Below are 22,341 nucleotides of genomic sequence, written 5' to 3'. Positions count from 1 at the left end.
ACACACACAAGAAGAGAGGCTTCAGTCTCACGCATTTAATTCACTATCAACAAGTTCATTACAGATGCAAATCTTCAAAGACTCTCAAGCTACAAAGCAATAAAGCTGCTTCATTTACGAATGACAACAAGGGATCCAAATGGGAGCTAAGACATTGCCAGCAGTTTGAAAAAAGAATTTGCTGGCTAGAATAACTTAGGGAGGGATGCCCCTCCCTTCCAGTGATGTTCCCCTACATCGACTCTCATGCATCGCCAACCATTCAGCAGCAATAAAAATAATCAATGAATATAGCAGAGTGAAGGTACTAAAAGAGCATAAGAACATAAGAAGAGCCATGCTGGATCAGACCAAGGGTCCAGCATTCTGTTTACACAGTGGCCAACCAGCTGCCCACAGGAACCCACAAGCAGGACATGAGTGCAACAGCATCCTTCTGCCCATATTTCCCAGCAACTGGTGTACACAGGCAGACTGCCGCCGATGGTGGAAGTAGCATATTATTTTTTATTATTTTTATTTACAATTTTTATATACAGCTCCATATCTAGAACACATTTCGGAGCGGTGAACACAAGAGATAAAACAGTAAAAGGATAAAAAGATTAGCACACCACATTAAAATTATGCTATTTTAAAAAACAGAATACCAATACAAACCGTGAGTGGTCAATTAAGGAACGCCTCCTGGAACAGTGCTGTTTTCAGGAGGCGCCGGAAACAGTACAGTGTTGGTGCCTGCCTGACTTCCAGAGGCAGGGAATTCCAAAGAAAGGGGGCCGCCACACTGAAGGCTCTTCTCCAGGTGGACTCCAATCAGGCCATAGGTCCACATAGAACCACCAGGAGCAAGCTCTCTGATGACCTCAGTGACCAGGCAGGTTGGTAAAGAAGAAGGTGCTCTCTCAGGTACCCTGGTCCCACGTTTAGGGCTTTGTACACCATAGCATAGAGCCATCAGGACTTGTAGCCATTGACAGCCTGATCCTCCAGGAATTTGTCTAACCCCCTTTCAAAGCACTCCAAATTGATGGCCATCACCATGCATTATGGTAGCAAATTCCATAGTTTAACTCAGCACTGTGTGAGTAAATAAAAGATTAAAACGCCTGGGAAAATAAAAAGGTCTTAAGACTACAATGCAGGTGCCAGGCAAGTCTCTCTGGGGAGGGCATTTAACAACCAAAACGATAACCATAACAGCACCCACATAAGGGATGTATCAGTAGGCTTGGCGGAACCCCAGTTTGCAGAAATTCAGGGGGAAACCTAAAGGGGGGACCCACAAAAAGTGCAATGAGGACTCAACGTCTTCACAGAATGCTGGGAGGGAGGACTGGAAAAGGAGTGGGAAGGGAATGGAGTGTCTGGAATCCAGGGAGAGAAGGACTTCAACTCTGCAACATTTTACTGCACAGTCCACTTGTACCGCTATGGTCCTGGAATGGCACAGAAAGGCTGCAATCCTATGCACACCTAGGAGTAAGCCACACTGTACACAGCAGGGATTACTTCTGAGTAAACACACATACGATTCTGCTGTTAATCCAACACTACTGAAAAAGACACCAGACCAGAATGCCGAGAAACACAGGCTCATGACCACCAAAACCCTGACATTTCCAGAGCAAACCAGTGCACCATTCGAGAACACACGAAAGACAGAAAAAGGGCTTTCTTATCCAGACAACGCAGGCAGCGCAAGCCAAACTGCAATTGCCAAGACGGCCAAGAACGAACCAGGACATGAGAATGTGCTGTTTAAAGACAAAACATCCACAACTTTACACCCCTCTCTCCTCTGCTAAGCATCAGCCAAGCAGCGTTGTACTTTGGTCCTCAGCCAAAGCAACAGAACATGATGATCATGAAGGGGGGAAAGTCACAGAAGCTCAAGCAGCATGGCCAGAACAAACCCCACCATTTCCCAGACTTCTTAGCTGAGAAAAACCCAAACACTGTGTTTATGCAAATGCCTGCCCCATCTTACCCAATCAGGGACAGAGTCTTCAAGGCCAGCCGTGTTAGTGTTCAAACATGATTAAACGTGTGCCTGTCTCAAGGCCAGGTTCAATCACCCCCCCACACCTTTAACAGCCCAAGGATGGAACAGTCCCATTCACAATAAGCAAAAACAGGTTTCAGTTTATCTTTTTTCACTGCGTCACCAGCAGCCCCTTTGAAAGGATAATTTTTTTAAAAATTCAAGTCCTGAAATAGGGAGCCATAAAATACTCTTAAGAAAACCCGAAGGGTCCTTTCAAGGGTCTAGGGAGCTCCAACAGCCCATTAGGAACAGTTTGCGAGATTTAAAACTATATTCCTGTGATGTGGGGATTGACAGCAGACGTGGACTTTGAAAGCCCCCAGTGATGAGGAAAGCAGGTGCACACACTGTACAAGGACGGTTGTATCAAAGAGCCAAAGAAGAGGGACATTTTGGATAAAACCATCTTTTCCCTCTACAAAATGATCCACCATCTATTCTTTTCGAGGCTGAGCTGTCCTATTATTTAACTGTTATTTTAAGGGAGGGGTAGTAAACCTCAAGTTCAGGGGCCAAATCCAGGTCCCTGAGGTTCCCCAGATGGCCACACCCCTTCTCCCTGACACCACCCTCTTTACCTCAACAACCCATCTTTTGGTGGTTTTCCGGCTTTTGTGTAGCTCCCCCCACCCCTTCTAGAAGTCCGAAATGCCTCCCCCAAGGCTGAGTTCCTGGCAGGAAGAGCTTGAAGCTACAATAGGCTGGTCTTTTGGCCCCGCCCCTTTTGCCTCTGGCCCCATCCACCACTGGAATGCAGCCCCTGACAGCTTCTCCCAAATGGAATGCGGCCTTCAGGCTGAAAGAGGTTCCCCACCTGTTTTATGGGGTAAGAGATGGGGCAGAGGGAGGATAGTAGGCTACTTTGGACAGCCCTATCTGCAGCGATTTTGGAAGGGTGTCTCCCCTGCCTTTTCCCTCATGCATTAAATCCCTGTTCACATCCAAACACCACACCACATAATCCTGGCAGCTTCTGTTGGCAATCAAGGTGAGAAACAATAAAAAGTAACAAGGAAATAATAAAAATGTAGTAGGGATGTGAAGCTCTGAAGGGGATCTACAAATTGGAAGTTTTGGTTTGTTTGTTTTTTCCATCCTGTGATGGGACCCCGAATGTTGAGGGACAGTGTCAAGAGCGCCCTGGCGGCCTCTTTCAGTCTACTCCAATAGCTAACTCAAGACACAGACAAGAGGATTCTTTTCAAGGCTTTAATCCTTTTACAACTTAATGACTCTCTCAGATGCTAATCACTAGCGACTAAGCAAGGAACAGCAGAGTAGCCTATACTCCGGGTTAGGCAGTTGGTCCCCGTTTGAAGGAGAATCACGGGAAAGACCCTGAACTTATGGGCTAGGGAGAGATCCTCCCTCTTTCCCTTGGGTCCTCGGGACGCGACCGTTGCTTGCGCGCCAAACGAGCGCTACACCTCCTTTCCGCGCCCTCCAGCTGTTGTCGTTCCCAGCGTCAGCATCGAGCGTCCAGCAAGCCCCCCTCCAACACTCTCTCGCTGCCAGGGTCACTATCTATCCCAGGAATGCTGGCAGGAAGAATCTCTGCCAGCTGCTGTGCCTGTGAGAGATGAGCGAGCTCCTCTCCCATGGATTGCTGTTCCTCCTCAGAATCAGAACTGCTCTGGGGTTTTATCGGCTCAGTTTCCACCCTGACAGATTGTGGGTTCCCTGCCTGGACTCCAGGTAGGTCAGGTCAGCCTTCCCCAACCTGGTGCCCTTGTGATGTTTTGGACGACAACTCCCAGAATTCCACTAGCCATACTGCCTGGGGCCAATGGGAGATGAAGTCCAAAATATCTCAAGGGCACCAGGCTGGGGTCAGTGTTTTTAAACTTTACAGCACGCTCTTAAAACTGGCCAAACTATTTTGCTTTGCCTCCTCAATTGCTCTGCTGAAAAGTCAGACTGTGGACTGCCCTAGTTTCATACCCCTTATCTGTATTATGCTGGCTTTCCAAAGGGCAACCTGATCTACACAGGTTAACATGCCACAAGAGAGCAGACGGGTCATGACCGAGGGGGCAGAGTTGATCTAAAGCACCCATGGTATGAGTGACTTAAGCTTTTCCAACAAACATCGTATATGTTGAACATCAGCTGGTGGGCATCAAAAATGCTTCAACCGTGACTTGAATTGGCCCCTATAAGGGAGCAGAGTGGAACACTAACAAATCTGATCCACTGCGTAGAATTCATTCAGACATTCTCCAGCACAAGCCTTATGTTGTGTGAAGGTCTCCTTTCATCTGTCCTGAATCCCCTGCCAATCAGCTTCATGGACAACCTCAAGTCCTAACATTATGAAAGAGACAAACCTCTCTTGGCCCATTTTCTCCCCAACAAGCATGTGTGCGCAGAAGAGACTAGGAGGTGGGTTTGAATTTTCTTATGGTACCACAATGTTTTGGGATTGCTCTGGTGAACAAGTGGTCCTTTACTCTGCAAAATCCACATTCCCATAGCTTGGGGCAGGGTGGGAGAATGAAATATCTGTCTAGATATTCGAGGAGTCTTTTCCCACCTACCCCGACTCTTTGCCAACCAACCCCATCCAGATTCTGAAAGGGAAGAAAAAAAAAAAAAGAATCACGAAGTTCAAAACATTTAAAGGAAGCATTTTTATGCTACATAAAGGAGACCTATTTGCACAATCATTTATAGAGCTGAATGATTTCAGAGTAGAGTGTTGAGCTTTCTTGACTCAGACCCAAAACTCAGACATTCAGCACAAAGTTTAAAAGTCCCTATGACCTGCCACTGGTTGTTTTTGAACCCTCTGAAATGAGATCCTGCTTCTCCAAAGACCACCCAAGTTGGCTTAGGAAAGTTACCTTCTCCAACTTCCTGCACTTCCGTTTTCCAGCCGAGCCCTCTTTATTTTCTGCATCAACTGCTAAGCAAGCCTTCGACAGGATAAGAAACTAGGTAAAGAAGGGAGAAAAAAGCAAACAGAACAGGGGGTGTGATTGCTTGTACATGGTTTGGCAAAGACATCTGCTTAGAGTGGCTGGGATCCTTTATTGCCCACCAAAAACTGAGCCACAGTGATGCACTCCTGGAAGCAGAGCTCAGAGACCCCTTCTCTATCCACGCAGACCTGGTCTACACATTCTAGTCTCAGTCTTAGAAACGTATTAACTTATTTACAGCATTTATAAACCACTCAACATAAAAAAAAGGTTCCAGAGCTATGAACAATAGCAGGGGAGGAGTCAAACTACAAAAGGATAAAAATATTTAAAATCAAATAATAAAGCCATGACTGCTTTTACTCAGGGAAGACTTGCTTAAATAAAAAGGTCTTTAGTAGATGCCAAAAACAGAACATTGGTGCCTGCCTGACATCAACTGGCAGAAAATTCTAGAGAGAGGGAGTCAGTACACTAAAAGCTCTACTGAGTGGACTCTAAACAGACCTCAAGGCTCTTGCAGAACCACAATATAGCTCATTCCCAGTTCTTTTCACAAAGGGAGAATGCTGCTTCTGAATCACTCACAAAAAGGGATATACTTTTAGTGGTGTGGGATCATCTGTGATTATACAGAGTCAGACCATTAGTTCATCTCTCTCACTGACAGGCAGCAAGATCTTCAGAGTTTCAGAAGGGGGCCTTCCCCATTCATACCTGGAGATGCTTGGGATTGAACCTCGGGCCTTTTGTGCATGATGCCACTGAGCCAAACTTCTTTTCCAAATCCCTCAGTTCAACATTCTGCCCCTAATAAGGACAAGGAAGGGCAGAAGGCCTGAATGCAATGCCAGAATTGGGTAGGAGGTAGGTGTTGCAGCAATCTTGGGATCAGCACCAAACAACCTCTAGACCAGGAGTGGGAAACATGTGGGCCTCCATTAGTTTTGGCCTACAACTCCCATGATTCCTCACCATTGGCTATGCTGGCTAGGACTGATGGGGGTTGTAGGCCAGAACATCTGGAGGTTGTTGCCCTCCCCCACTCTAGATCCTTCTTCTGAATGGAATTTTATGAGGACACTAATCTGAAGCTCATCTCCTGGAATTTGCTAGTTTAGAGGGCAGGGCAAAAGCCTCCCACCCTGCAATTATCCACCTCCCATCCAGTAAGGAGGAGAGCTTCTTTCTAGCTCCTAAGATATGGTTGGAGCATCTTGGATGAGGTGAAAGCTTCTGATACTTTATTCTAGGGGCCCCTACTACATTTTATTATTTATCTTCAGGGTAAAAGTCCAGACGGGACTTACCCACTTCCTCTTCCTTTGAGTGACCACAGGTCTCTTCAGAAGCATGAACCAAACCCCCTACTGTCATTCTGTAGTGTAGTGGCTAGAGTGCTGGACTGGGAGTCGGGAGATCTGGGTTCTAGTCCCCAATCAGCCATGGAAGCTCACTGGGTGACTTTGGGCCAGTCACAGACTCTCAGCCCAACCTACCTCACAGGGTTGTTGTTGTGAGGACAAAATGGAGCATTATGTATGCCGCCTTGAGTTCCTTAGGAGAAAAAAGGCTGGATATAAATGTAATAAATAAATATAAATAAATTCTACCTAAACCACCTCATAAACATGCCTGGCAGCAAAGTTTCATGAAGGGTGGAGCCAATGCTGCTTCAGTTACGGAGTGCTGCAAACAAGGGGCCTGAGCAGCCTTGGAAGGGGTGACGGCATTGATCAACTGACCAATTACAATTTTATTCCGCTCCTCCTCCAAGGACCCCAGAGCATTATACCCACAGTTCTTCTCCTTTCCTCATTTATCATCATAACAACCCAATGAGTTAGGTTACACTGAGAACTGGTGATTGGCCCAAAGTCAACTAGAGAACACCAAAGCTAAATGGGAATTTGAATCTGGGTCTCCTTCAGGTCATATTCCAACACTAGTCTTCCCCAGCCAGTGCTGGACTATAGCTCCCATCACCTCCAGCCGGAATTATGGGGTGATGAGATATGTAGTCCAGCTCATCTGGAGGGCATCACGTTGGAGATGGTTGCTCTAACCACTACACTTCACTGACTCCAGTTGGTGGTGAATATCCATGAATCCTACAAGAGATACTTGGAAAAGAAAGAACAAGGACAAGCCACTCCTGCTCAAGATTCCCACAAGAAGGTGGGTGGAGCCACTGGAATTTTCTCCTCTCCTCTCCCCTCCCCATTCCTTTTTCCTTGTGTGTCATGTCTTTTTAGATTGTAAGCCTGCAGACAAGGACTGTCTTGCTTAATTGATGATACGGAAACCTTTCTGACTGAGGAGCAGTATGAAAGTACTTCAAATAAATAATGCTGATGGGTGTGGCTAAGGATGCAAGACCCAATGAGTGGAGAGGCCTGGAGGAGAGCAAGGGTCAGCCTAAAGAAATACACTTCCCTTCTCAAACTATCACCCTCTTGGAGTGGCAGAAACAGCAGAGTGGGTGTAGCCAGCACCACCATCCCCCATGATAGGGCAAGGTAAAAAAATACCCCTCCCATTACTTCCGTAGAGCTGAGGCTCAGCCAATGCGCTGAAGGCACAACCAAGCCATTGGGGTGTGTGGTCAAAGTCCCCCACTCACTTGGGGGCGGGGCCAACAGGCAACATATATACATATATATGCTCCAAGAGGGTAGCCAAAACGACCCCTTGCCCACCATTCACAAGGTGGGAAGCCCACCTTTTCTCCCCTCCACTTAAAAGAGGGTGGGGCTCCCACCCTTCCCCAAACGGGCGGGGCCTCTCCTGCATGGCCCCGCCCGCCCATCACTCACTCCGTGGCTTGCCGGCCTCCGCCAGGCTGAAGTTTCTCCGCTGCGGGAAAAGGGGAGGGGAGGGGTCGGGAGGTCCACCGGCGGTTTTACCCCTACTCAATTTCCTCTCCTGGGGTCTCAGGAGCTCCGAAACCGAGGGAGAGAAAGAGAAACCACCAGCCTCTGCGAGCCTCCCACCACGACCTCTCACCCCGAGACCAAAAATCGGGTGGGCGGGGGCGTATTTTTCAGGGTCTCGGAACAGGGAGCGGAAAGAGCAGCCCTTGAAAGGAGACGGGGAGCCTCTCTGGCCACGTCACGCTCTCCGCACCTCCGTGAGACGATAAAGCGAAAGGGGCGGGGTCTAGGCCCGAGGAGTGGCATAGAGGCGGCTTTCTTGCTTCCCGCAATTCTCGCGGGAAGAATTCTTGCGTTCTCTCCTCGCGAGATGAAACGAAAAGGGCACGCCGACGGCAATTGGGAATGTTAGCGGGGAAAGGGCCATTAGTCTTAAAGGGGGGGGGGGTAACGCTTGGAAGGACCCATTCGCTGAAATTTAGGAGGGGTGGACGGCGTTGCTGAGTCAATAAAAAGGGGTTGGAAAAGGCGGGTAGGGAGGAACCATTCAATAGGAGCACGGTGTGAGTTAAAAAAATGTGTATATATTTATAAAATGTTGTTACGTTATAAAAAATAAAATATATTATAAACTATAATTACATATGCTTATGCCTTTTAATATAAATATTTATACTTACATGCTCTTATTTCCATTGATATTGTCATATAACATATAGATACGTTATAAATATTAAGTACTAGTAGTATAGCCTCTTATACACTTCCTTATGTCTAAAGGTAAAGGTGTCCCCAACCAGTCGTGTCCGACTCTAGGGTGCGGCGCGCATCCCCGTTTCTAAGCTGAAGAGCCAGCGCTGTCCGAAGACGCTTCCGTGGCCATGTGGCCGGCATGACTGAACACCGAGGTGCACGGAACGTGGTTACCTTTCCCGCTGAGGCGGTACCTATTTGTTGTTGTTGTTGTTCAGTCGTTCAGTCGTGTCCGACTCTTCGTGACCCCATGGACCATAGCACGCCAGGCCTTCCTGTCCTGCGCTCTCTCCCGGAGCGTGCTCAAGTCCATATTCCTTGCATCAGTGATGCTATCTAGCCATCTCATCCTCTGCCGTCCCCTTCTCCTTTGGCCTTCAGTCTTTCCCAGCATCAGGGTCTTTTCCAGGGAGTTTTCTCTTCGCATTAGGTGGCCAAAATACTGGAGCTTCAACTTCAGTCTCTGTCCTTCCAAGGAGCACTCAGGGTTGATTTCCTTTAGGATGGACTGATTTGACCTCCTTGCAGTCCAGGGGACTCGTAAGAGTCTTCTCCAGCACCACAGTTCGAAAGCATCAATTCTTCGGCGCTCAGCCTTCCTTATAGTCCAGCTCTCACAGCCATACATTACTACTGGGAAAACCATAGCTTTGATTAGACGGACCTTTGTCGGCAAGGTGATGTCTCTGCTTCTTACTATGCTGTCTAGGTTTGCCATAGCTTTCCTCCCAAGGAGCAAGCGTCTTTTAATTTCATGGCTACAGTCACCATCTGCGGTGATCTTGGAGCCCAAGAAAGTAAAATCTGTCACTGCTTCCATTTCTTCCCCTTCTATATGCCAGGAAGTGATGGGGCCAGATGACATGATCTTAGTTTTTTTAATGTTGAGTTTCAAACCAGCTTTTGCACTCTCCTCTTGAGATCCTCTTCGCTTTCTGCCATTAGGGTGGTATCGTCTGCATATCGGAGGTTGTTGATAATTCTCCCGGCAATCTTAATTCCGACCTGTGATTCATCCAACCCGGCATTTCTCATGATGTACTCTGCATATAAGTTAAATAAGCAGGGTGACAATATGCAGCCTTGTCGTACTCCTTTCCCAATTTTGAACCAATCGGTTGTTCCATGTCCGGTTCTTACTGTTGCTTCTTGACCCTCGTACAGGTTTCTCAGGAGACAGGTAAGGTGGTCTGGTACTCCCATCACTTTCAGAATTTGCCACAGTTTGTTGTGATCCACACAATCAAAGGCTTTAGCGTAGTCAATGAAGCAGAAATAGACGTTTTTCTGGAATTCTCTTGCTTTCTCCATGATGCAGCGAATGTTGGCGATTTGATCTCTAGTTCCTCTGCCTCTTCGAAACCCAGCTTGTACTTCCGGTAGTTCTCGGCTCGCATACTGCTGAAGCCTAGCTTGTAAGATTTTGAGCATCACCTTGCTGGCATGTGAAATGAGCGCAATTGTGCGGTAGTTTGAACACTCTTTGGCGTTGCCCTTCTTTGGAATTGGAATGTAAACTGACCTTTTCCAGTCTTGTGGCCACTGTTGAGTGTTCCAGATTTGTTGGCATATTGAGTGCAGCACTTTAACAGCATCATCTTTTAGGATTTTAAATAGCTCGGCTGGAATACTGTCATCTCCGCTAGCTTTGTTGTTACTAATGCTTCCTAAGGCCCACTTGACTTCACTCTCTAGGATGTCTGGCTCAAGTTCAGTGACCGCACTATCATGGCTATCAGGGACATTCAGATCTTTCCTGTATAGTTCTTCTGTGTATTCTTGCCACCTCTTCTTAATCTCATCTGCTTCTGTTAGGTCCCTGCCTTCTTTGTCCTTTATCATGCCCGTCTTTGCACAAAACGTTCCCTTGAGATCTCCAATTTTCTTGAAGAGATCTCTAGTCTTTCCCATTCTGTTGTTTTCCTCGATTTCTTTGCATTGTTCATTTAAGAAGGCCTTCTTGTCTCTCCTTGCTATTCTCTGGAACTCTGCATTCAGTTGGGTATATCTTACCCTTTCTCCTTTGCTTTTCACTTCCCTTCTTTCGTGAGCTACTTGTAAAGCCTCATCAGACAGCCACTTGGCTTTCTTGCATTTCTTTTTCTTTGGGACGGATTTCGTTGCTGCCTCCTGAACAATGTTACGGACCTCCGTCCATAGTTCCTCAGGCACTCTGTCTATCAGGTCTAATCCCTGAAATCTATTCCTCACCTCCACTGTATATTCATCAGGGATATGATTTAGGTCATACCTGAAAGGTTTAGTGGTTTTCCCTACGTTCTTCAATTTAAGCCGAAATTTTGCAAGAAGCAGCTCATGATCTGAGCCACAGTCAGCTCCAGGTCTTGTTTTTACTGACTGTATGGAGCTTCTCCATCTTTGGCTGCAAAGGACATAATCAATCTGATTTCAATATTGACCATCTGGTGACGTCCATGTGTAGAGTCGCCTCTTGTGCTGTTGGAAAAGCGTGTTTGCTATGATCAGCGTGTTCTCTTGGCAAAACTCTATTAGCCTTTGTCCTGCTTCATTTTGTACACCAAGGCCATGGTTGCCTGTTATCCCAGTGATTTCTTGACTTCCTACTTTGGCATTCCAATCCCCTATGATGAAGAGGACATCTTTTTTTCGTGTTAGTTCTAGAAGGTGTTGTAGGTCTTCATAGAACCCATCAACCTCAGCTTCTTCGGCCTCAGTGGTTGGGGCATAGACTTGAATTACTGTGATGCTGAATGGTTTGCCTTGGATTCGTACTGAGATCATTCTATCGTTTTTGAGAATGTACCCCAGTACTGCTTTTCCCACCCTTTTGTTGACTATGAGTGCTACTCCATTTCTTCTAAGGGATTCTTGCCCACAGTAGTAGATATGATGGTCACCTGAATTAAATTCGCCCATGCTTGTCCATTTTAGTTCGCTGATTCCCAAGATGTCGATGTTCAGTCTTGCCATCTCATGCTTGACCACCTCCAGCTTACCTTGATTCATTGATCGTACATTCCAGGTTCCTAAACAATATTATTCTTTACAGCATCGGATTTTCTTTTCACCACCAGACACATCCACAGCTGAGTGTCCTTTCGGCTTTGGCCCAGCCGCTTCACTCTTTCTGGCGCTACTTGGAAATTCCCTCTGCTCTTCCCCAGTAGTATATTGGACACCTTCTGACCTGAGGGGCTCATCTTCCGGCGTCATCTCTTTTAGCCTTGTGATACGTTCCATTGGGTTTTCTTGGCAGGAGTACTGGAGTGGGTTGCCATTTCCTTCTCCAGTGGGCCACATGTTGTCAGAACTCTCCGCCATGACCTGCCTGTCTTGGGTGGCCCTGCACGGCATAGCTTATGGCTTCACTGAGTTACACAAGCCCCTTTGCCACAACAAGGCAATGATCCATGAAGGGGCAGGTCCAGACTAGGTATCCCCAAAGGCCTGCTGGAAAAAAAAGGGTTTTGCCTGCCTGCGGACAAGGCAGTGATCCATGAAGGGGGGTACCTATTTATCTACTTGCAATTTCTTGCTTTCGAACTGCTAGGTTGGCAGGAGCTGGGACTGAAGACGGGAGCTCGCTCCGTCACGCGGCACTCGGGTCTCGAACTGCTGTCCTGCCGACCTTCCGGTCTGTAGTTCAGCGTCTTCACCACTGAGCCACCGCGGTCCTTATGTCTACGTAAAAATAAAAACAAAAACTGGTTTGGAAGGAACCATTCGAAAAAGGAAAATGGTGGCGGTGGTAGGCATTGCTATGGGAACGGGCATGTCAGAGGGGAAGGGCGAGTGGGGAGGAAGGAACCACTTCTTAAAAATAAGAGGGGGGAAGGAGATTCTTCCAACTGTAGGGAGACAGGGGGAGTGTTTGGAAGGAACCACTTCCGGAAGCAGAGGGGTGGGGCCCTCAATCCCACTGAAGAGAGGAGAAGGAAAAATGGATGCATGATCAAACGCATGTCAACGGATAAATAAGGAGATCAGTTTAAGACCTGGGAAAGAGTAATTAAATGATAGGGTAGCGATGCTTTGGTGATTTTTTTTTTTTAATCATAAGTAAAGGAGAAGAGGGAACATGCTGTCTGGGCCAGGAAGCAAACCCAAGCCAATCACTTGGAAAGCAGCTATGCTACCCACTACACCACCAACGCCTCTGCTGTAGTAAGCAGGATTTTCCCATCCTATAAAAATGAATACCTAAGTGGGCCATACCATACTCTAAGCAAAGGGTTAGAAGTATTCCTTTCTAAAACTTTGCTGATCTTGATGTGTGAATAATAGCAATGGACTACAGCTCTCAGGATGCTGGGCGTTGGATGGCACCATGTTAAAGAAAGCTGCTTTATTTGAATGGCTGTCCTGTCTGGTTTTAAAAACCAAGAACCTTAAGATGAGAGAGCTGGAGAGCTTTGAAGGAAGGCTCGGAGGGTGGCAACAAAGGAGAGGGCCTTCTCAGTGGTAGCACCCCATTTATGGAATAAGCTTGCTGACAAGGCCTGCATGGCACCAACATTGTCATCTTTTTGGTGCCCGGTTAAGACTGCCCTCTTCTCTCAGGCATTTGGCAGTGCAGAATGAGCCTTGATTGTCTCTGGCTGATTGTTTTAAATTGTTTTATATAAATGTTGTTGTGTGTGCTATTTGACTATTCTATGTGAATGGTTTTATAATTTATATGATTATTTTAATGAGTTTTTTAAATTTTTGTGGACCACCCAGAGAACTTTGGCTATGGGGTGGTATAGAAATATAATGAATAAATGAATGAAGTTGCCCATCCACAGTTAGCTTAGCTACTGGATAACAGGCTGAGCACACACACCTAAGAACATAAGAAGAGCTGTGCTGGATCAGACCAAGGGTCCATCTAGCCCAGCATTCTGCTCACACAGTGGCCAACCAGCTAACCCACAAGCAGGACATGAGTGCAACAGCACCCTCCTGCCCATGTTCCCCAGTAAATGGTCTACATAGACATACAGCCTCTGGTCCTGGAGGTAGCACATAGCCATCAGGACTAGTAGCCATTGATAGCATTCCCATCCTCCAGGAATTTGTCTAACCCCCTTTAAAAGCCATCCAAAGTGGTGGCCATCACCACATCTTGTGGTAGAGAATTCCATAGTTCAACTCTGTGCTGTGTGAGGAAGTCCTTCCTCTTATCGGTCCTGAATCTCCCACCAATCAGTTTAATGGGAGGACCCCACTTGTTTCTTCATGGAGACATCACTTTTTAATTCTCCATCTGTTGTGCAAGTATTCTAACAATTCTGATGGCCCTACAGATCAGTCACCATGGCCTGAACATCTTTACATACTAGGATGAGATCTGTTGTGCTTCCATTTAAATTCGAGCAATCATTTTTCTTTTTAAAGATTTTATTCCTTTTCCAAAACAAGATGAAACAAACCAACAGAAAGAAGAAGAAATAATAAAAAAGAAACACATTGGAATTAAATCTACTCATTGATGGGAAATAGTATATTTAACATATATGTCTATTTTTCCCTTTACCTTACAAACCAAGATACAAGTTTTTCTTTATAATTCTTCACCATAACAGATTAAATTTGGTCTCTTTTCCATAGTCTGAGGAAGGGCTTTGACAAATGCTGCTGTGTATTTCCCTGATTAGTATATAAAAATCCTGCATATCTTATAAAACTTGGATGTTTGGACTTTGCGCTTAGCTAGTTTCACCTGATAAGCCGATTTTTCTGCCGTGGCTACAATTCCATGTAGCAAGATTTCAGTGTTAGAAGTTCTGCAGTTTCCCAACCTTCAGCTATGACTCTTTGGACTGCCATGAGCAGGAACACAATTAAAGCCTTAGAGATCACTTTTGCATTTTGTTCTTCCCATAATGTTAATAGGGCCACTGCTGCTGTAACATGTATGGTTTGATGTGTGATATTTGACATTTCTGAGAATATGATGTTCCAAAACTGTGACGCAACAGGACATGCCCACCACATATAGATATATAAACCTTGCTGAGGTTTCTCCAACGTTTTGTATTGTTTGTATTAGCTCTACTTGCCAGAAATACCGGTGTGACATGTGTTAAGGAAATACTCAAGGCAGGTTATGTTTGTACAGTCAGAAATTTCTTAAAGCACATCACAGCTGAGGGAGAGGCAAAAGACACTGTGTCTCACCTCCCCCCACTCCAAAGAAAACAATGTATTTATACAGACTGAAAGTTCGAGAACAAAGAAAACACACTACGCATGCTCAGAAACCAATCAGTAGTCAGCAACAGTCTTATCAGCACAGCGGCCTTCTTATCTTTAGGGATGAGTTACTTTGGTGGATGGGAATTCCTGCTTATGAGCAAGTTACAGTTACCGTCTCATGGTCACACACGCGCTCTCTCTCTCTCTCTCTCTCTCTCTCTCTCTCTCTCTCTCAATCCCATCAGGCACCTCGCCTGAACCAAACTACTTACAAGGCCTAGTCAGGCCTGCCTTCACAATCCCCCCTTTGGCCTATCAGCCTCACCATCTATGCTTGTATTGTTATCAGTTACTCAATCTCTCTCTTTCTCTTCTTTTCACATTTCTCTTTGCATTCTACTGACCATCAGGTGCAGTTCAGCTTTATGTATAGTTTTTGTAAGGAATTTGATACAACATTTAAGCAAAGCGATGACCACCTTGTTGCACAAAATGCTAGTTTCGCCCCCTGGAGGCTAGTCCAATTTGCCCCAAAGAGGAGAGTCAACTTCAGGCTGGGTCCAACTCGATTTTATTGTTTGCAAACAGTTCGACAAAGGAGCTCACGCTCAAAGCAGAGTCGACCCTGGGCGACCTCCGCGCTACAGTTTTATCACTTAGCTTGCATTCCTCAGCCAGCGTGTTACTTTTGATTGGTTGCCAGCGGTTTGCTTAGCAACCTTATCTGAGGGTTACTGTCTGCTCATTCCAGGCATGCGCAGCTCTTACAGTACTATGTGCTGCTTAAGACACATACAATGGCTTTTAGGTTACATTTTTACTACAATTCCCCCCTCAAAAGGCTTTTCTCAAATTTATACTCTCTTTGGTCCAGCGGTGGACTACGCACTTAAAGGCGCAAACTATTATCGCTGTGGCATTGACGGTTTTCTCTAAACAGCAAGTGAGGCCTGGGACGCCTTTGTTCTAGCTACTAGAATGTTGACAACAAAAACACTTTTTTTTTGAACTTTTGGAACTCAGTTTTGTTCCGTTCATCAGGAACCCTTGAAACGAGAGCACCCTCTTTCTGTAGAGCTACTTGAGTCCTTTCAGGGGTTCATTATTCCAACGGTGACCTTCAGGTGGGTCAGCTTCCGGTGTGACCCTCTCTGGTGCAGGTGATGCCTTTATTCAGTGTGATGAATCCACTTCTTTTCTTTGGCGACTTTCATAGCAATGGGAGTGGTAAGTAGGATCTGAAACAGACCCTTCTGCTTCTTGGTAGGTGGTTCATGTTTCTAGGACTGGATTAGCACCCAATCGCTGGGATTGAGATTATGCACTGGAGCATCTAAAGGCCAGGATTGGTGCGGTGTCGCAAACCTGTGAAAACAAAACAGACTGCAAAGCAGTAACATAGCCCTGAATCTTAAAACTTTTACTTTTAAATTCACATTTAAGCTATCAGCCATAGGTAATATCCGAGGTGGGCGCTTATGGAACGTTTAAAAGGTGTCAATTTAATACTTCCCTTGGGGGCGCACCATACTCAGGTCAAGGTGATTGGCAAGGCCTGTGGCCTTTGAACTTAATCTTTAAACAAATTCTAGTGAGCATTGTCTTTAAGGTGCGGTTCATCTTCTCAACTTGACTTGTAGATTGAGGTTTCCAAGGGGGGTGTAGCTTCTAGTTAGTTTGTTATGCCTGGGCCACTACTTGCGTCACTTGTCCAACAAAATGGGCCCCCCGATTTGATTCACTCTCTTTAGGTAACAAGAGCTTAGGGATTACTTTTTAACAGGATCTTGGCTACTGTCTGAGCGGTGCAGTCAATTGCTTTTATCATTACTAGCAGGTACCGATAGCCATGAGTCTGGGGCAACTCTGAAAAGTCAATTTGAAATCTCTGAAAAGGATAGTAAGTGCATGGGCGACTTCTCATTTGAGCTGGGGGCTCAAACATCTTTGAATCATTTTTGAGGCACAAAGGGCAGTCAGCCACTGTTCTCAGGTCTTGGTCCAACATGAAGGAGGTGCTATCTGCCTCGGGCGCACTCAAAATCGGGGTGCTAAAGGGGGATGATCCCTTTATTAGCTAACCATAATTTTTGAACTTCTCAATGAGCGGCTTCAAGCCTGCACAGGTGGCTTTTTTCAGAGGATACTGCCTCATGCACACAGGGCTCTCCCTTTTTAAAGAAGATTTTAATTTGTGTCATGCATTTGGTCGGGCAGGGGTTCTGTCTGCCCACACACATGGATCAACATTCTCTAAAATCTCAGTCCCTTTGGCCTCTGACACAATCTTGATTGCTTGAAGGGCCATTCGATAATTTGAGCCCTGCATTGCTGGCAGCTGTACTACAATCTGATTATCACGGAAGAAGATTTTAGCTTGCAGTTTTGTTAACAAGTCCCGCCCCAAGAGGGCAACCAGGTATGCAGATGAAACTACAAAGGCATGTTCCAGTATGTTATTTCCAGTCTTCGTAAGGAGGGGCTTACACAGGGGCAATTTAGTTTGTTTGTTTGTTTTTTCCTTTAATTTCTTCTATAGTTACATGCTTTCCACTTTCTCTTGCCGGGGGGCTTCACAGGGATCATCGAAAATGTGGCTCCAGTATCTACTAGGGCTTTACAGTCCTCGCCACCAACCCTTACTTTTACCTTGGGATTCTCCCGAGCGTTTGTTCGTAGGGTGGTGGCCCTTCAGCTAGACTCCCCCCCACTGGAGGACCCTGCCAGCATTTGGCAGCCTTCAGGGTGAGTCTCTTTTCTCTTTTCTTTCAGCTCTGGACAATCTTTCTTCCAATGTCTCTTCTCTCGGCAATACGCACATTTATTGAGCCCCGGTTGGCCCTTTCCTTTTCTGCCCCCCCCCCCCCCGGTCACTTCTGTGCTCTCAAGCTGCTGTTTATATCTCCGCCCATGGTGGCTGCCAGCATTGCCTTTTCCTTTTTCCAGGAATGGCACTTTTTTATGTGCTCTCATGTGCACCATAGCTCTAAAAACTTCATGATCTGGGGTCTGATAAGGCTAAAGCAGGCGGTGATATTAAGGCTTGCTTCAATTTAAGAAAAGCCTTTTTTATTTTAATTGTCCACTTCTAGTGGGTAATATTTTTGTTAAAGCTTCATACGGGGGCTTCACCCCTTTTTATGGCTACTATAGCCTCCCTCTTGTAACAGGCACACTTATCTTTTGGCTTGCCTGTTCTGCAAATCATGTTTCAAATTCTCTCTGCCATGCACCAGTTTTAACTCTTTGTTTTCTCTGCAAGTTAGGCTGTTTGCCATTGCTTCGACAGAGACTCGCTTGCTTAGATCTTCAACGACACACATTTGGGATAAGCTTTCTTTCTTTTTTAAGCCTTTTTGTCTGCTACTTTCTTCTGCCTTCTTTTATACCTTTTTCATATCATTAAAATCTAACACCATGACTGGAAAACATTTGTTTTGTATCGTAGGGCATGGTGGAGCAGATCTAACCATTATACTGCTCCTCTGACTGCATGGTCAGGGCCCATCAAAATCAAGGGAAGGGCGTTCTCATATGTGGAAAGAATTCCAAGCCACAATTTTTGCATCGGCAACTCCACACTGCATGAGTTTTGGCAGAGTGTCAGGTTTGCCTCTGAGCAAATGGAACGTCAGAACAGTTCAGATTCTGAGAAAGAGCTGGAACACATGGGGCAGGAACTTTCTTAGGCTTCAGAAACACAGCTGGGCTTAGAAGTATCACGGGAGAGTGGGGGGCTCTTTCCCTCTCACCTCTTAAGTTAAGAGAATTTGCTGCCCCCTTTTTAAAGGGAAACTAACTTTCGTAGTTTCTCTTTGAACTTTTTGAAGGCTGTTTCCTTTGTAGTCTATGAATCTCGAGCAATTTGTATCTGTATGCTTCATTAGGGTAAATGAAATCAAAGCCTTGGAAATCATAGAATCATAGAATAGTAGGGTTGGAAGGGGCTTACAAGGCCATCGAGTCCAACCCCTTGCCCAGTGCAGGAATCTAAATCAGAGCATCCCTGACAGATGGCTGTCTAGCCTCGTCTTGAATGCCTCCAGGGTGGGAGAGCCCACCACCTCCCCAGGTAATTGGTTCCATTGTCGTATTGCTCTAACAGTTAGGACGTTTCTCCTGATGTTCAGCTGGAATCCAGCTTCCTGTCACTTGAGCCCATTATTCCATGTCCTGCACTCTGGGATGATTGAGAAGAGATCCTGGCCTTCCTCTCTGGGACAACCTTTTAAGTACTTGAAGAGTGCTATCAGATCTCCTCTCAGTCTTCTCTTCTCAAGGCTAAATATACCCAGTTCTTTCAGTCAAATGCAGCTTTTTATCTGAGTGTTGAAATCGCAAATCAAACTGTACACTGAGCTGATCACAAACAAACACACAATCTACAACAACGGGAGTTTAAGGCTATGACAAGCCTCACAGTACTTTTTACGGCAAGTCTTTAACTGGCCAAAGTTCCAGTCCATGTGCAGAGTGCCTCTAACAAAGAAGGCTTTGGGCCATAAAGAAGGGATGTTTTTAACAAAAGCTCTGTGTCTCTTCATCAGTTCGAATGGGGAAGGTGTAACCTTACACCTCTTCTAGATTCCTCCACAGGTAAGAACAGAGCAGTGCTGCTCAGCTTTCCAGCTGTGATGCTTTTTTTTTTTTTTTGCAAATCTCACTCTTTTGTCAGGTCCTCACAGACACCTTCCAGCCTCTCTGCTTGCTAAGGCTAAACCAGCCGCGGCGAAGGGGGGTTAGGCAAGTCCCCCTTGGCTCTGCTCTGAGCAGGCTGACAGAGAGAAGCTCACACAGACCCTGATATTTTAAGAACTTGCCCTGTCTTTGTTTTGTGATTTTGCCACAGTCTTTAAGTCGTCAAACAAATCTCTTTCTTCAGAAGTTGCAACGCTTTTCAACTGCTTTTGCTTCTTCTAACAAACTTGGATACGGTGGCAGACAAACTGTCTCTGGAGGGCCCCCTCCCCCCCCCAACAACTTCTCCTCCCAACCTAACAGACCGAATAAGACCGGGGGGAGCTCAGGGCACCTTGGGCAGGGTCTCCCAGTCTTCAAGCTCCTTCCGTGGGGCTTGAATCAGGGAGAACAGGGGCTTTGGGCTTCACCTCGGAGCATACCATCATGACTTTACAATATTGAACTTTATATTCAACCTTTTCTCACCTTCAGTGGATTTTGGTTGGCACTCGTCCAAATGCTGATAACCTCACCTTCCCTGAGGCAAATTTATCTCTCACTACTTGATTCAGACACCACCCAGGGTCTCTTGCCCCTGTGGTCCTTTGCCAGTAACACATTTGCACATTTACACTTCTGTAACTAAGGGGGATTCTTTCCGCACCAATTCAACCACCCATCAATATAGGCGAATTGATCCCATTGCCCATTATTCACCACATTTTTATATACAGCATTTACAAGATTTACACCAAAGGATCCTATGTCTGGCCAACTAATTCCAAATGCCGGCCATTCCAATTGACAGAGTGTAACCAGCTTGCCTTTCGACATCTTAGTACACGGAGTCTGACAAACCTCAGACGCTTGACTTTGCTAAAGTTCTTTAGCATGCATCCCAAGGGAGTGGCAGAGCTTTCTAAACGGGAGCTACCCACCCCCATTGTGCCTACCTCTATTTGAAACCATACACGGAGCCTGACAAACCTCCGACACTGACACGGAGTCTGACAAACCTCAGACGTTTACACAGAGTCTGACAAACCTCAGACGCTCCGAAGGCAACTCAAACAGAAAGACAGAAGGGAAATCAAGTACTTACTCTGCCCAGCACCCCAGTGCCGTCTCTTCAGACCCATTCAGCCTGGTTGACTCAATCAATGGAGTCCACGCCTTTAACCTCCTGGGTGTCCCGACCCCCGTTCTCTGGTGCCGTGGCAGACCTCAAAGGCGGTCCGGCGCGCCCCACAGGCACCTTTGCTGGTTCTGTCGTTTGACCCCAGGGTGGTCCAAGGGACTCCTGGCTGCTCGCCAGTTTGTTGCACAAAATGCTAGTTTCGCCCCCTGGAGGCTAGTCCAATTTGCCCCAAAGAGGAGAGTCAACTTCAGGCTGGGTCCAACTCGATTTTATTGTTTGCAAACAGTTCGACAAAGGAGCTCACGCTCAAAGCAGAGTCGACCCTGGGCAACCTCCGCGCTACAGTTTTATCACTTAGCTTGCATTCCTCAGCCAGCGTGTTACTTTTGATTGGTTGCCAGCGGTTTGCTTAGCAACCTTATCTTAGGGTTACTGTCTGCTCATTCCAGGCATGCGCAGCTCTTACAGTACTATGTGCTGCTTAAGACATATACAATGGCTTTTAGGTTACATTTTTACTACAACATGGAACAAAACAATGCAAACAAGCATTATGCTTATTACATTGCACATCTTGCTAGGTGGCTGTTTCTGGTTGGTCTAGGTAACGGGGTTTAATCATTTTAGTCTGATTCAGTGGGATTTGGATGACTGGTGTGCCTCTATGGGCATGGACTGGCACATGGCTGCAGATCTAGCAGCTGGATACATTCAAGTCTATTCGAATCTGGTTCACCACTTTCAGGAAGGTGTTCTCTGCTTTCATGCAGCTGACGATGTCAAGCAGGAGCAGGATGCAGGCAGGCCACATCACGAGAATGTGCCTCTGGTGGAGGCTGAGACAACTCTTCCTTCACTCACAGGCACTAGGCTCGCTGCTAGGCTTGTGCTCACCTCGCCAGCAAGTGCGTGGCTCATGACTGGTCCTTTAGAGGTGGCTAATCTGTAATCCAGAGGAGGCCAAACTGCCAGAAGTCTAAGACGATTTCACACAATAGCAGGAAAAAGGGCAACAAGCCAGTACTAAGATGGCAACCAGATGTCAGGTCCCTTGGTCTTCTCCCTTCGCAATCACACACTCCAGGGTACCAGGCTTCAGGCTCACTACTTCATTAGTTAACGACCAGGCTCTTTACAAATGCAAATCCTTGGAGACTCTCAGGCTACAAAGGAAAACAGCTACTCCACACAATTATGGATATCAGTAAAGGAGCCAAGTGGGAATCAGAGACCTTGCCAGCAGCAGTTTGAAACAAGAACTTCCCGGCCAGACTAGCTTAGGGGGGATGCCCCTCCCTTACCATTGCTCCCTCCTACGTAGGCTCTCACGCATAGCCAACTGGGTGGAACATCTGCACTCCGCCTCTAACTTTTCCTGCTTCTTCTGCACCGGACTTTAGCATCCTTCAGGTCACCCTCCGCGCTCTCCTCCTCCTCCGAGACCTGAGTTCACACAAGGGAGGAAGAGGGGGGGCTTCAGGCTGAGCCATCTGTGTGCCAAGGTTCCTGAGAAGAATGTCTATCCATATCAGAACTCACTAGGGAGGGAGCCTCCCCCGGTTCTGGCTGTGCCCATTCTGAGTCTGAGCTGCTAACTATCTCCACATGCTCAATCATTCCTGACACCAGAGATGTTCTTGTCTTTCTGGGTCTAAAATGACTCAAGGGGCTGATGAACTCTGTGTTAGGGCACATCCAATGTTGTCTGGTTCTGGGGCACATCGTCGCCAGGGGGCAATACTTTCTTGCAGTGGGATGCAGGGATCC

The 22,341-nt window shown here is 46.4% G+C and overlaps 1 protein-coding gene across 3 annotated transcripts in view; it reads right to left on the bottom strand.

Moving 5' to 3' along the window:
• LOC146334061 (dipeptidyl peptidase 9-like) overlaps positions 1-8,111 on the bottom strand; it is a 71,528-nt gene extending 63,417 nt beyond the window's left edge. The window contains exons 1-2 of one of the 3 annotated variants that reach the window (XM_084825362.1): positions 5,686-8,111; positions 4,891-4,980 (exon numbers count right to left, since the gene is read on the bottom strand). In XM_084825362.1, coding sequence (XP_084681488.1) covers positions 4,891-4,946 — 56 coding nt within the window. In that variant the 5' untranslated portion in view covers positions 4,947-4,980; positions 5,686-8,111. Of the gene's footprint in view, positions 1-4,890 lie in introns of all 3 variants that reach the window. The other 2 variants (XM_084825363.1, XM_084825361.1) reach the window with 2 other exon arrangements.
• Between the last annotated feature and the right edge of the window lie 14,230 nt (positions 8,112-22,341).

This window comes from Heloderma suspectum, chromosome W, assembly GCF_057233095.1.
Source record: "Heloderma suspectum isolate Gila_16-S chromosome W, 16-S_ref, whole genome shotgun sequence".
NCBI lineage: Eukaryota > Metazoa > Chordata > Lepidosauria > Squamata > Helodermatidae > Heloderma > Heloderma suspectum.
This window is presented reverse-complemented; position numbering and strand designations above follow the sequence as displayed.